At 43.3% G+C, this 13,945-nt stretch overlaps 1 protein-coding gene and 1 long non-coding RNA gene across 22 annotated transcripts in view; one reads left to right on the top strand and one right to left on the bottom strand.

Annotated features, from left to right (window-relative positions):
* LOC125244735 overlaps positions 1–13,945 on the bottom strand; it is an 88,799-nt gene that overhangs the window by 46,709 nt on the left and 28,145 nt on the right. Inside the window, exon 4 of one of the 3 annotated variants that reach the window (XR_007179371.1) lies at positions 9,474–10,283. The exons of the other annotated variants lie outside the window; for them this stretch is intronic. This is a non-coding gene — a long non-coding RNA (uncharacterized LOC125244735). Of the gene's footprint in view, positions 1–9,473; positions 10,284–13,945 lie in introns of those variants that run through there. 3 annotated transcript variants of the gene reach the window in all.
* Positions 1–13,945, top strand: part of sox5 (SRY-box transcription factor 5) — a 251,157-nt gene that overhangs the window by 222,874 nt on the left and 14,338 nt on the right. For 16 of the 19 annotated variants that reach the window (XM_048154934.1, XM_048154936.1, XM_048154941.1 and 13 more), the window contains 3 exons: positions 2,579–2,705; positions 4,922–5,007; positions 11,611–11,760. In XM_048154934.1, coding sequence (XP_048010891.1) covers positions 2,579–2,705; positions 4,922–5,007; positions 11,611–11,760 — 363 coding nt within the window. Of the gene's footprint in view, positions 1–2,578; positions 2,706–4,161; positions 4,867–4,921; positions 5,008–11,610; positions 11,761–13,945 lie in introns of those variants that run through there. The other 3 variants (XM_048154947.1, XM_048154931.1, XM_048154950.1) reach the window with 2 other exon arrangements.

The following is a 13,945-nucleotide window of genomic DNA, read 5'->3' as shown; positions in this document are numbered from 1 at the left end:
CTGACATACTCTTATGCTTTCTCAAAGGTTTAAAAGCTTTTCAAGTAAGCCATTCTTCTGACCAGACAGTTCAAAGAGCCAGTATGGAATTCCACAGCCAGCTGTTGGCTGATTAATAAACCGTTATAGAGCTTGCAGCTGGAGTTGACACTTTTGTCATAAGCTTTCTGCAATATTCAACAAGTTTTAATAGTGTGTTACTTATGACAAAGACAATAAGAGAAGTCCTCTATTCATGTTTTCCCTAAACTATTACTAGTTTAGCTGTTACCAATCCAATCCCTACAGTTGAGGCACGTTGTCCCAGTTCAAGAATATTTGTCTTTAACCCTGAGTCCACTTTGTTTCAGCCCTCTACTTTTAAACACGGCATGTGTTCCTGGCCACAGCCAATGCAAGAGATGTTTTGCAAGTGATGCCAACTGTTCAAGGCCTTCAAATTTAAATCTCCTTTGAAAGCAATTGTAAAGTTCACTCCTATTGTTCTGTAGTTCATGATACATGTCAACTGGATGCATCAAACGGCAATAACTGGCCTGAAAATGTCAATATCAGCCTCACCTACTCTGCGTGGGTAATGCTATTTGCTATGTTGATTGAATAGAGAACAGCATGACGGTGTGTTCGAACGCTTTGAGGAGATCCACGAGCCTCTAATTCCATATGCTCCCACACACACTTGCTTACATGTCTATGCGTTTAAGAGAAGAGCGTGTGCTTGTAATTTGCCACAAAAACACTCCATGCTCAAAACCACTGGAGAACACAAACACACGCATGCGTGTTGGCTAGCACATGGTATTGTGACCACAGAGCTTTAGCTCGCGCTGAGAAGACGCAGGCAAAACCAGAGAAGCATATGTCCAATTAGAACTGGAAGTTAGAGCTGCACCAGCCCGTGGGGGGTCCTGTCGAAACGCAACAATAAAACGCCACTGCCTCCTGATCTGGGAACAGGAGGCCTGCCGTTTGTGGTTAACCAAAATGGAGGAATGATTGCTCTGTGGTTGGAATTTAAAAACTCTGACATGCTACTGAGACTAAAGAGATAGAAGAGGAGAGAGATACATTTTTTTTAACCTCTGTTTATCTTAACAAGTGCCTCCTTTCCTCTTAGAGCATGTCACTTTCATAGTATTGTCACTTTTGGAGCCTTTGTGTTTTTCTCGTCAGTAGAACCATCTGTCCTCTTCTTCTTTGGGCCTGTGTGTCTCAAGACTCTCCCTTTGCCAAAGTCTCTGGCTTGTTTTTTTCCCCCTCTTTCTTCCCTTTCTTAATTCTGGAAACCTTGTGAAGTGGTGTGGCGAGGTGCCGAGCATGGTGCTCTGCAGAAATGGTGGCCAGCTGTTGCCAGATCGTGAAGAAGCTCCTTCACGTGACAAGACGTCAAGGGCACCAGCTACCCCAAAAGCCACTCATCTATACATCACTTGTCCTCAGGTGACAGTTGCTGGACAAGTAGAGTCTTTGAACTCATCCTAGGAATAAACTGGCTAGCAAGGGGAATAGTGTAGCCAGATATAAAAGCCACGTATACGCTGTAAAGTTTCAGGAGAGACAACCTCATTTAAATGTGGGAGTGAGTCCCCTAAGTTATAATTCCATGTGTGTACGGAACATGAACATCACTCCCGAAACTGCAATGATTGACACCGTGATAACCATAGCAACATTTTGGCATCTCACATTTTTAGTTTCCACTATTCTGACAAAAGTAATATTACAGAAACAAAAGACTTGTTGCGTTCAGCAATTTTAACTAAAGCATAGTTGACGAAGGCATTGTGTTTTGTTTATGCTTTAAGGCTGTTTCAGCTGAGTGCGCTTGCAGTGTTGCCATGTCCACTTATTATAAGCATTTTTGGGGTTGTTGGCTCATACAACTATTAAGTTTATGGAGTTATTAAAGTGCACAGGTGTGGGTCGTGATATTTCGGTCTTTTTCAGCACAAAGCATTTCCATTTATTTTCTTTTTTATGGGCTTGTTCTTGTTTGCTGATTTGCTTGCAAGTTCTGGCAACACGAGTCAGGCTCATATCGCTTTCCCTGTGATTTCTTGCACCACACATACAGACGAGAGATCTCTGATGCACATTAAAATACGTATTTCTATATACGTATATACATATCTCTCATACCATTAACAACTAGTTGTTCAGTTCTGTTCTGTAGACACTGCATAGAATTTTTGTCAATGCAGTTGTCACTCCTGAACTGAACTGTGTACAGAACAGAATTAAGCACTAAAAGGTGAATTAACAACTGGATTTAGCTGCAGTGTGTACATCGCCAAAGTGTGGTCCACCATGCAGCTTATTCTGGCCAGAAAACGTCCACTTAGACAAGAAGTCTAATCAACATGTAAAGCAACCAACCACAGGCTGTTCTGCCTTTATCAACCATAGATTTGGACCAATTTATGTCCAATATGGCCTCAGATGTTCAGTGATCAAACTGTGTGTGGTCTGAAGTGGAGTCTAGGACTTTGGTTGACAAGATTTCTTCATAATTGACCTATTATGGCTAGACTCTTTGTTCATGACTAACATCATAATTGTTGTCTCTCTATCTCCTCAGCAGGTCCAGGGTCAGTTGCCTCCGCTGATGATACCTGTGTTTCCTCCAGATCAGAGAACTCTGGCGGCCGCTGCAGCACAACAAGGATTTCTACTTCCTCCAGGATTCAACTACAAACCAGGCTGCAGTAAGTATTAAAGCAGCATTTCAGTGATGGGTTGTAAATTTAAAGACTTCAGTCCAGTTTATTGTTCACACTAGAGATTTCAAACCAGATTGCTGAAAGCGGAGTCTTCAACCTAATGTTGGGCAGCATCTCCCTCCTGTCTGGTGTGTTATTAAGATCAGCCAACACCACTGATGCCCGTCATCTCCCGCACATGACAGACTCTCAGACTAGACAAACTCGCTTGCTTTTGTGTCTCTGTATTTCTTGTTCAAAAGTAGGAACAGGAAAAAAAGAAAACTTCCTCTGGGGTTTGTGTTTTTGGCCGTAGCAGTCCAACTGTGAAGCAATGTGTTGTTTACCGCGAGAAACGAGGCGGCAAGTGCCAGCAGCGCAGCAGCAGAACGCTCGCGCTCTCACGGGGGGGTAGAGTGACCTGCCCCAGGTTTCTTCATATTAACACGGGCGGCCGCCAGAACACGCGTCCAGTACGCCTCGCACACGCCTCCGACTCCTCTCCAACTGTACGCGTGCACACACACATTGCATAGATCACACACTCGCACACACTCATAAATGTACATCTCCCTTGTGAGACGAACCGGTCCGCATCTCCAGCTCCGCCCACTGCGCTTCACAGTTTCCCAAACAAGTCCCCCCACCCTCTTCCTCTTCCCGACGGCCCCCCTCTCTCCTAACCATACACCCTCTATTTCAATTACAGCCAGCAGCACCATCAAACCCTGCCCAAAATTTCAATTACGCATGTCATTTAGTTACCATTACAGTGCCTGCTCACGGGGGAGGAAGCCGTCGTTTGAACCCTCAAAACCAGAGAGGAAAAAAAGGGGGACGAAATCCCTCTGGTCACAGGGTCTGGACTAAGGGGACGCTGGTTCCCACCCATTGCTCCCCGGAGCCAGGCCACGGAGCTCTTCCAGTCAGTCTGAAGATACTGCCTCCTCGCCAACAGCAACATGTTTGCTTTCCTTAGTTTTGCTCTTTTGTTACAGCTGTACCCGAGAGAGACATAAAATAGCTGGAATATTTGTGTTTGTTTAGGGACTGAGAGAAAGACAAGAAAAAAAGACAAAACACGCACATCTCCCCAGAATACATCCTTGAACCGGGTCCAGGGCGATCTCTAACCTAGTGGATGAGTATTTTGGGGGGAGGGAAGCAGTGTATGGGAAAAAAGTTTTGGACTGACTGATAGGAGCGTCTGGTTTATTGCTTACAGAGACAAGGTCCGACTTCCTCTACAAACCCCCTTTAACAGATACTCTAGATTCCCGGGCTGTAACCAAAACAAGTGCATTTATGTGCACTTTAAAAATTACATTTCAGTTTTACTAAAGCAATAAAGCAATAATCTGTCTTTTTAATAAAGATGTACATTTATTAATTTACTTCCATCAGATGCCATTCCAATTCTGACAAACTGCATGCACAGAATGGTTGGGATATCGCAGGCGAAGGTCACATCTATGCTGGCTTCAAAACATGACCAGACATGCACTCCATAAATCACTGATTCTTTTAGAATAACAGAATTATCAAAGGCCATCTATCTGGACATTAAGCAGATGCGTCTTCTCCCCTTTATTCTTCCTCAGAGCGCTTGTATCCAACCTCTCCTCTCTTTTTGACCGACATCATTCCATTGTTCATTACGCTTTGCACTCAAAAAAACCTGCAGAACCGATTTGAGGGCACACTCATGGTTTCTCATGTCACAGGCCTTTTCAGCGCGATGCTAATAACCCCCATACCTCCTCTAGCCGAACTGGACTGACCTTTACCTCCCGGTCATGTAATTATAAAGCCCATATCTGCAGGTGGACGCTAATAACTCTCGCTATTCACTCCTCGTGTTCTGATTCATCTCTCCAACGCAGAGGCTCTTGTGCGGGGCCCGAGGAGACGGGGCGCTGACGTTACCTCGTTAATTACCGTCCTCTCCTTATCATGCCTTAGCCTTCAACTGCTATTGTGCTCGGGGTATTAGAGCTGCAGCCACACAATCAGCCTTTCATTAGAATGGAGGGGGGGACTTCACAATGGAGGTCTTTACCGACAGAAGAGAAAGCAGTGAATCTGTCGCTCCATCGAAGGAGAGGAGAGGGGGATGGGGCCCAGACCCTGTGTAGAAGTGTTGGAAGACGAAAGGGATGGGTGATGTGTGAAAAAAAAAAAATCTAAAGATTCTGACATACCCATAATGGTCTTTTCCTCAGGTGACCCTTACCCTCTACAGCTGATCCCCACAACTATGGCAGCCGCTGCTGCGGCAACACCTGGCCTCGGCCCTCTTCAGCTGCAGGTAACGTCCATCTTGTGGTTTTGTTTGTGTGTATGTCCTTTTGCTGTGGGACACATTTTTCCCAACCTCCCAAACAAAATCTCTTTTTCTTCCCTCGTCCCCCCCCCCCCCCTTTTTTTGTTTTGTGATCCCGAGAACAACAATGCCCACTGTTCTCCCCAACTCTTTTCCTCATGCCAACTGCAAGTTGCCATAGAAATGGGCCTTTGTGAGGGGCCAGAGCCCAGAGAGAGAATGCTGCACTGCTGGCTCTGGGGTGCTGATATTGTTCACTGTGGAGCGAAGGGTACCATAGAAACTGTTTTTAAGGGGGACAGAGCACAGAGGGACACTGAACAGAGGGCAAACACAAAAAGATATTATGGGCTGTCTGAATAGAGTCAAACCCTAATGCAGCCTCACTGTGCTGCTCTGAAACTGAAAACGCTGTAAACATGCGTCTCCATGTCTGTCCTTTTTCCTTTTCCTCCCTAGTTTGGTCTCTGGAAGGAGACGAAAAGTATGAACTGGCTGCATCTGATCCCCTTGTCACCAGGTTAAGAGCCTGGCTGTTTGAGATGCATTCACCTGGGGGCCCACATGGCCCTTTCTCTCTGTTACCTCAAGAAATAAAGAGGCCAAACTCACCCTGCCACCATTAGCCAAACATAGATGCACATTAGAGTGAATTTTAACAGGGCATTACACTTACCTGAACACATGTAAAGATATGTACACACCTGCACATCTGTATCACAGATTAAGCATATGTAAGAGGTATAAATGGCTCTCACATACACGCTCACACAGAAACAGGTGGTATTCCCAGGTGCCCTGTGGATAACAGGTAATAAAACAGGATATTTTTTTTCCTGTTTGTTTTTTTTTTTAAACCCTTGCTGTCTGTGCACTCACCCCGCTGTGCTCCGTATGACTGGCTTACTGCGAGAATCTTGTCCCGTCTGATTTTATCTGCTTCCGAGCTTGTCTCCATATGTTCCTTCGTGTTAAGATTCAAAAAATCCCAGATTGAACAGCTTTGTCAGGCGCAATTGGATTTTGCCCGAAAAACAACTGGAAAAAACAACAACAACATCATCCAATGCCACTGTTCTCTCATTCCATCCTCAAATCTCCCTTGCAATAAACACACTCACAGAGAGAGAGATTAGGGCTTTGTCACAATGAAAATGATTTACTAAGGCTAACCTAAATACAGATGTCTCAGACAGAAGCACGTTGGATTTCCTCTGGGACAATCTGTGCATTTGCACGTCTCATCTTCAGACCCCCCAACTCGATGAGAGGCCCAAAATATTTGCCTTGGTCACTCCACAAGGCATTTGTGCACTTAACATGATGTGCTGAATTTGGTTTGCCCAAATTCCTTACCCATCTTCTCAATGCACTTTATGTCCTCTCAACTATACTATATTTAAAATATAATTTTTTGTTTGTATAATACATACAGAGATCATTTAGTAGGCAGGATATATTCTTTTATTTACATTCATGCATTTGACAGATGCTTTTATCCAAAGTAACATCCATTGCATTTATGGAATAGATTTTATCAGTTCATGTATTCCCTGGGAATCACGCCTATGATCATTGCATTGTTAGCACCATGCTCTACTAAACTAGAGGAATGCTAATTTAAGTATTTTTCTATATATAAGTACAATTCATATTCAATAGCAAAATAAAGTGTCTAAAGTCACTGTGCAGCATGTCAACTGAAGGCATGCTGCATTTGGTTACTTGGCGTGTAGACAGCTTTGTTGATTGTAATTTGTAGCGCATTATTGTAATTTTAACACATTATAATTTGGCGCTTGCGTCCTGTGTAGTGTGCATGTCCAAAGTGTTCAGAGTAATTTTGTATAACAATTCTGTTGAAGTTATATGTTTCAACACACACAAACACACTTGTAGATGCCAGATGGATGAAGTCGCAGCTGTGTGTGACTGCTCACCTACACACCAGCCATTAAACAAGACCTCTAAGTGTTTGTGTGCATGTGTGAGTGAGAGGGAGTCATTGCACCAGGGGTCACTATCTTAAAGGTGTTTGCCATTAGTCACAGCAGCCGTTTTTAAACCTGGCCACAAAACCACTTTTCACAACTGCGGCCACAGTTCACACTGGCCTAATATTCCATAACCATCTAAATTAACCTGCGTAACCCACCAAAACCACACACGCAGAAGCTGAGGGACAGCGACTATGACTTTGTTGGAAATGTGAGAATGGAGAGAGAGGAAGAGAGAGATAAGAAAAGAAAAGGAGGGGAGTAACAGAAAGGTATGAGCTGCGAGCAGCATACTGAAGAGGTATAAAGTGGGTCAATGGAGGAGGTCAGCCATCATATGTAGAGGCAGATGTTGGACCATATTGCACCGGATTACTGCAGCACACAGGAGAACGAGAGAGAGAAAGCGAGAGGGAGACTGTATTTAATGCCTTATATCAGCCATAAAAAATAGTACATGTATTTCCATTTGTAGTTCAAACCCCCAGTGATTTATTTTTTTGATGCCACTTGGAGGACTGCATTTGTACGCACGATAAGCAGACTGAATTCCTTTCAGTTAGCGATCTGGTGGCATTGTCCGAGGACGATGAGGTCAGTGACACTGTTAATAGATAGCATGGCTGGATTGATCCTGTCCAGCTTGCCCTATCTGCTCCACAACATAATAAGCTTACATAACATTCCCAGTGTATCACACAATGAGAATGTTATTTTGACTCAAAGCTTCCCACAAGCAGACCTAAAACCTGGACTGAGTACTGAGTCTCTTCCTTGACAATCCGAAAAAAAATAATTAAGCAGAAAAGAGAAAAATTATCCCACCTCACAATAGATTTTCATTTGGCTTTTGTAGTTTTTGTAAACACTAGCTTTAGCTCTAATTGACACTTAAGAGGGAGATTTCTTGGCAGCGGCTTCAGTCAGACGCAACTCATGTCGAAGTTCATCCTGCCTGGCGCACTAATCAAAATGGCACAGAACTCGACAGCCAGTGTTTTGTTTATCGCAAAAAATAACAAGAATAGGAAGAATTGACGACAATGGAAAAAGCAAGAGGCACACAATAGCCAGCGGTGACCAAAATGACAATAGCTTAGAGGATCACTCTGAACTGCTTCCATTTTGACAACAAAGCAAGATGGGAAAAGAAGCTCATAATCTGAGTAAAGCAGGGGATTACTGGAGAGCAAGAGATGTCTCCTCAGCCACATAAAGACGCACAGATCCACTCCGCTGGATAGCGCTGACAGCAGCCCATCTTCCTGTGCTCAGGGAGGGGATGGGAGCTTAGTGAGAATGGGGTGGTGGCTTTGTTAAAACATGTGTCACCAACACTAATACTCTCCAATGAGCCTTACGAGTTAAAGCGCAAATGCCAATCTATCTCCACCCGTCATCCTTCATATAGACACGTAAAAACACACACACACACACACACGCACACACTACTTAATGGAGTCACATTTGACCCACTAGATCAGACAGGCCATGCATTACGCACTGACATTGTGATCTTTCTTATGTGTTGACGGTGTGTTTTTTCTTACCTTTGTTGCCTTAAACACACACACAGAGACTTCTGGTTAGAGAATTAGAGCTGGCCTAAGACTCCTCTGTGGGGATTAGCAAAGAGAGAGAGTGAGAGAAGCAAGGGGAGAAGCTTTAAGAGTTCAAAAGGACGCAGCTTGACTGAAGGAGTCAAGAGTCCTATCAAATCCCTCACAGATACACCCTCCCCCATTCAGCACCTCTGTGTGTGTGTTTTTGTGTAAGGCTGACATTTAAATTCCTCTGTTACATCCCCATTTTTGAGATCAGCCACCCCTTCATCCCCCATTCTCACTGCGTGTGCATACGTGAGCCCGTGGGCACTCGAAGGGCATTGTGCTGTCACTTCCTGTTTGCTCACGTTGACGGCGGGGTGGTAGCGCTTTGAGCGTGTTCACTGGCAGCCCCTGTTGGAAGTGCAGTGTATGTGTGTTTCGGTCTAGCGGTTGTGACTGACAAGAGCTGGCCCTGTAATAGAACTCAATTCAGAAAGAAAATAAAGCAGTCTGATGCAGTGGACCGGACACGGAGCATCTCGCCCTCTCACGCACACACACACGCAGACAGGGCAAGCTCCGGCAGGGGCCGTATGTCACGCTCAGGCACACACACAACCAGGGGCCATGGTGGGAGTAATTGAACAGAAATGACCAACAAGAGCTTTATTTCATGTCCCGCTCCCCTGTGTGGACTACAGCTCATGCACTGAGGTCACCTCCTGATCAAAAAAAAAAAAAAGAAGAGAAATGTGTGTGCGCATTGAAGTGCTGTATGTCTACGCGCAAACTGAGGAATAAAAATAGAAGAATCACCCTGTCAGAGTCCATTTTTAAGATAATGACAGAGTGAATGTACATTATCCCGCTTATTACATACCACATAAAGTATAGATTTGAGCTGAAATTATTTTATGTTAGAAGAAAGAGTGATACAAGAGCTACATTAAATGAATTTCATTGGACAACAGTCGATTATACAGTTTAGCTGTGGAAAACCGATCAGAATCAAATATTCCAAGTAGCAGTGTATTAGTTTTTTTCATTTGGGATGTACAATATATCAGTGATCGTGTTATCAGCCGTAAGTAGTGCCATAATTGTAAGACATAATTGTAAGTAGGTAATATTAAAAATCACATCATTTTTTTTTTTTTTTTTACAATTCAAACAGCATATTCTTTCTAAAATGTGTTTTTTGACTAACTGTAGACATTTTTTTTTGTTTTAAAACAAGCAAAATAGTGTGGATTTAATATTGGCCATCATATCGGTTGGCCATAGCATAAACATAATTCAATATATATGAGAGTTTTTTTTTTATATCAGTTCACCTATACTTTCAGGCATACAGTTAATATAGCAGTGTCCCTTTTTTAAAGAAAAAAATCTGTACTTATTAACTTTATTAGCTCTCTGCGGTGCAAATTTAGGCAGATAAAAGCCAGTGTGAGTGGATAGAGATGTTCTGAACAGAGATATGTCTCTCAGCATGATGGTGTGTTAATCTCTGTGTTCTCATCTGATAGAAATATTTAATTCTAGCAGATACAGCCGACAGAAGATTGTGGAGAATGTGCTGTCGAGGTTGAGAGAGAGAGATAGAACTGCCATGGACATTTGCATAAACCAGTCTTTGTTTCCTGCTGGTGGCTGGCAGCCAGAGACGAACAGAAGGACGGAAGTTTTACTCACAAACAGCCATTCGCTTCCAAACCTTAAAGAGAAAAATACAATTTAAAAAACAGCCCGTCTCTGCTGCTACTGTAAACACAGATTTGGTTCCTCATCTTTTCCCACAAATACAATAAAAAGCTCCCTCTCTCAATTCATTCTTTGCTTTCCTCAAAGTCCTCAAAATTGCACATGAAAGCTGCACAAATGCACTTATTGCAGAAATTGCACAGACAGCTCCGGGAATCTGTTTTACAACTAGCCTGTTACCGTAGAAACATTTGCTCTGGTCCACAAATACACTGAGTTGAAGAGTTGGGTGTTTAACAGTTGGGATATGTTATTGTTTGTGGTTGACTGATAGAGATTTGTTCAATTGGTTATGCAAATAATATCTAGAGACCTGATAGCCAATTTAATATGGATATATACATAACGCTTATGTTTAATTAAATTCAATTTTGTTAGAAATAAATTCAATTATTTGTAGTATTTTATTTTACAGCACTTAATAAGTATTAAAAATAAATACAATATAATTATGAAACTTAAACTTCAATACTTTTATTTAAATACTTAAATTTACTGCTTATATAAGATTGTTAAATATATATTTATTTTATTATATTTGATTTAAAAAATTTAGACATTTTTGTCTAACGAAGCTGAAATATTTTTGTACTGATGAAACTATTGGCCAAGTGTTCATGGTTATTTTAATCACGAAAGATCAGCCATTATATTGATCTGTCATTTAGTACATTTGAAAAGGAGCAAAATCTTTATTTATTCTGTCAAATAGCTGTATGCTACATTTCATTGAATCATGCTGGCAGATATGTTTTCGAGTTTTAAGAGTGTTTTCTCATGGGTCCTTCTGTCCTGGTGTGCGTTCTTAAACAAGAGTAAAAGAATCAATAGGGGGTCCAGCATTTGTTTCCACTCCCGGTGGCAGAGAAATTCACAACTTCTCTCTTTACATAAACACATCCACCAGTTTTTCACCTTGAGAGGCCCTTTTTTCAGTCTTTTCTTTCCTTAGTGAATTTGACCCTTATGGTGAGTGCGTTTTTTCCCAGGATGCACCTTGGCGGGGACATGTCTCACTCAGGCGTCTGCTAGCTGTTAGCGTAGCCCCTTGAGGCCGGATGGTGGAACATAAAGTGACAGCTCTGTCCCCTCACACATAAACAACCATCAGCCCCCTCCACTAATGGCCAAACCAGCTTTTTAGCCTGTTTTTGTTTTTTTTTTGTGCGTTCTGTGTATTCATTTATTCATGGACCTTTCTCTCTTCTTCATCCACTCTTCTGTCCCTTCTGTCTCTACTCTCTCTCTTTCTCTTTCTATCTCTCTCTGTCTCTGAGCAGCAGTTGTATGCAGCTCAGTTAGCTGCCATGCAGGTGTCTCCGGGGGCCAAACACAGCACAGTGCCTCAGGCCAACCTGGCAACCGGAACACTCTCGCCCACCAGCGGCCAGAGCGAGAAAAACAGAAGCACCCCACCACCAAAGCCCAAGGTATGTGTTTGTGGATGCGTATTAGGCTGGAACACCTGTGTACATTTACCATCCAGAGCTAATAGTCTTTGTATGTACTGGTTTTGATGTTCTTTTGGTTGAATACCCATAACTCTAGCAAGCTGGCACAATGCCTTCAATTCTCCATGCCTCACTTCATTGTTGCATTTCAAGTGCTTTGTATGCCAGCTTCTGAAGGTCCTTGGTCCTTGAACCCGAAGTCTAGCTACCACCACCGCTTTGTGCCTTTTCCGATAGCGTATAAGGCTCGGAGCAGGTATCTTTCCCTTTGGCTAGTCTGGCAGCAGGAGGCCAGAGCTATCTGAGCGGAATAAAGCTCCATGAATATCAGGCAGGGCAGAAATAAAGCAGCCTGTCTGGCCTCTCATCCCTCCTGCTGGGCTGGTCATTCTAGACGCCCGGACACCCCTGCAAGCCCATTCTGTCCCGCTCAGCAGTACAATAGCTGGACCGTGGGGCGGCCAGGGCTGGATAAACATGTGTGAAGGCCTGTTGCCCGCTCTCACTCCGGCCTTGAGCCACGGCTGAGCCTGATGCCTGTTTGGAGAGGGAAGAGAACAGACCTGGAGCTCAACCACATGCCTGTTGCATAAGAGGAAGGGCTCAGGATACGTTTCCCTCCGTCAATCTCAGCAGTCGCCATCGACTGGATCTGGCCTCCTGCAGCTCATTGTGTCAAAGGCTAATGAAGGCCGTTTTCCTTAAACATTTCGTCCTTTGTTGTCACATGACCAAGTACATGGAGATAAAGGAGGAGGATAGGGATAATACAGATAATTGGCAGTGCTGCCTGCACCTGCTAGGCCTCCGCAGCCACTGAGCCATGAGAAAATGACCTTTTCCTTAAATATATCTTTCTCTCTCATATTCCTTGAATCTTTCCTCAGAATCTTAAAGTGGATTCAGAGCCCTCCCATTCTCCTTCTCTACCTCCTCTTTCACTCTTCAAATTTTCCCTCAATCATAGCTCTCTTGTTTGTTCTCTCCACGTCTGCAAGCTTTTGCCATCATGAAGGGGAAGGCATGTATATTTCAAGGTTGCTGCCCTGGGGTAGTTGCCACTTTTCCTCTCATTTTGAGGTGTGTGCCGTGTGTCAGACAGCTGGTTGGACTGAGGCATACAGAGCTTAAGTGCTTTACCCTGGGGGAGGCCTCACAACTCGGGTGCATCACAGACTCACTATATCACAGTTTTCACTCTGTGACCTACTCAGATTCACACCCTTATTCCTTCACTCAAGCTCAGTTCTGCCACAGTTGGCTTTGGGATTCTTCTTGAAGGTGCTGCCCATGTGTTGGCAACAGTGGTCTTGGGCACTTCTATCTTGTGGGAGTGTCTCTGGTTTCTTTACAGTCTCTGAAGTAGACTGTATGTGTCAGCAGTTTATGTGAAGAATGTATATATTCATGCAAAATTCAAAAGAGATAACAAAACTACTTGGTGGACAGTGATATTTTGTATATATGTATACAGCCAGTGTATAGTAATTAGCAATAAATAACTGATTAAAACTATTGTTTTAATTTAGAACAATAATTAGCGATTTGCTAAGTCAATGATAAAAACTGTTCATTTTCTCGTCTACACTGGAAGAGCTGGACACACACTTGTCTTGGCATTTCATATATTATATATATATATTTATAAAATCATTGTAAGTGACTCTGTCATTTTATGAGATTTAAGCTTATTCCTTATAACATTTATGACGGGTCTTAAAGCTAGCTTTCCTCCTCTCACACAGCTTTGCCAGTCTTCATTAGTTCTCCTCTCACCGGCTTCATTCTCTTTGGCTAACATCCCACCCAGGGATTTGCTTCTCGAAGAACAATCCACCATCGGGGTGGGAGGCAGGCATTATCTGTCATAAATATTCAGTTTTCCTCTTCAATGCAGCGTCGCTACACATCTTGACACAATATGGGTCATGATACAGTATTCTCCTCAATCACGTCTTAGTGTTCTCATTGAGTAGGGTCTTTTGTCTGTCTCCCTTATGATGGAGTCCACATCCCACTGGTTCCCCTTCCATTGAGAACAGCGCTAATGAGGACAATCCTGTTACGGCCCATCACAGCACGGGTGGTGAGGGAAAGGTCTTAATCAAGCTCTCCAGACCTCAGAAGCTCTGTTCCAAAACCTAGCATGGTGACTCGCTGCCTA

The sequence above is a fragment of the Megalobrama amblycephala genome, linkage group LG14 (genome assembly GCF_018812025.1).
Source record: "Megalobrama amblycephala isolate DHTTF-2021 linkage group LG14, ASM1881202v1, whole genome shotgun sequence".
Lineage (NCBI taxonomy): Eukaryota > Metazoa > Chordata > Actinopteri > Cypriniformes > Xenocyprididae > Megalobrama > Megalobrama amblycephala.
The sequence above is the reverse complement of the archived record's forward strand: the minus strand, read 5'-3'. Positions and strand labels throughout refer to the sequence as shown.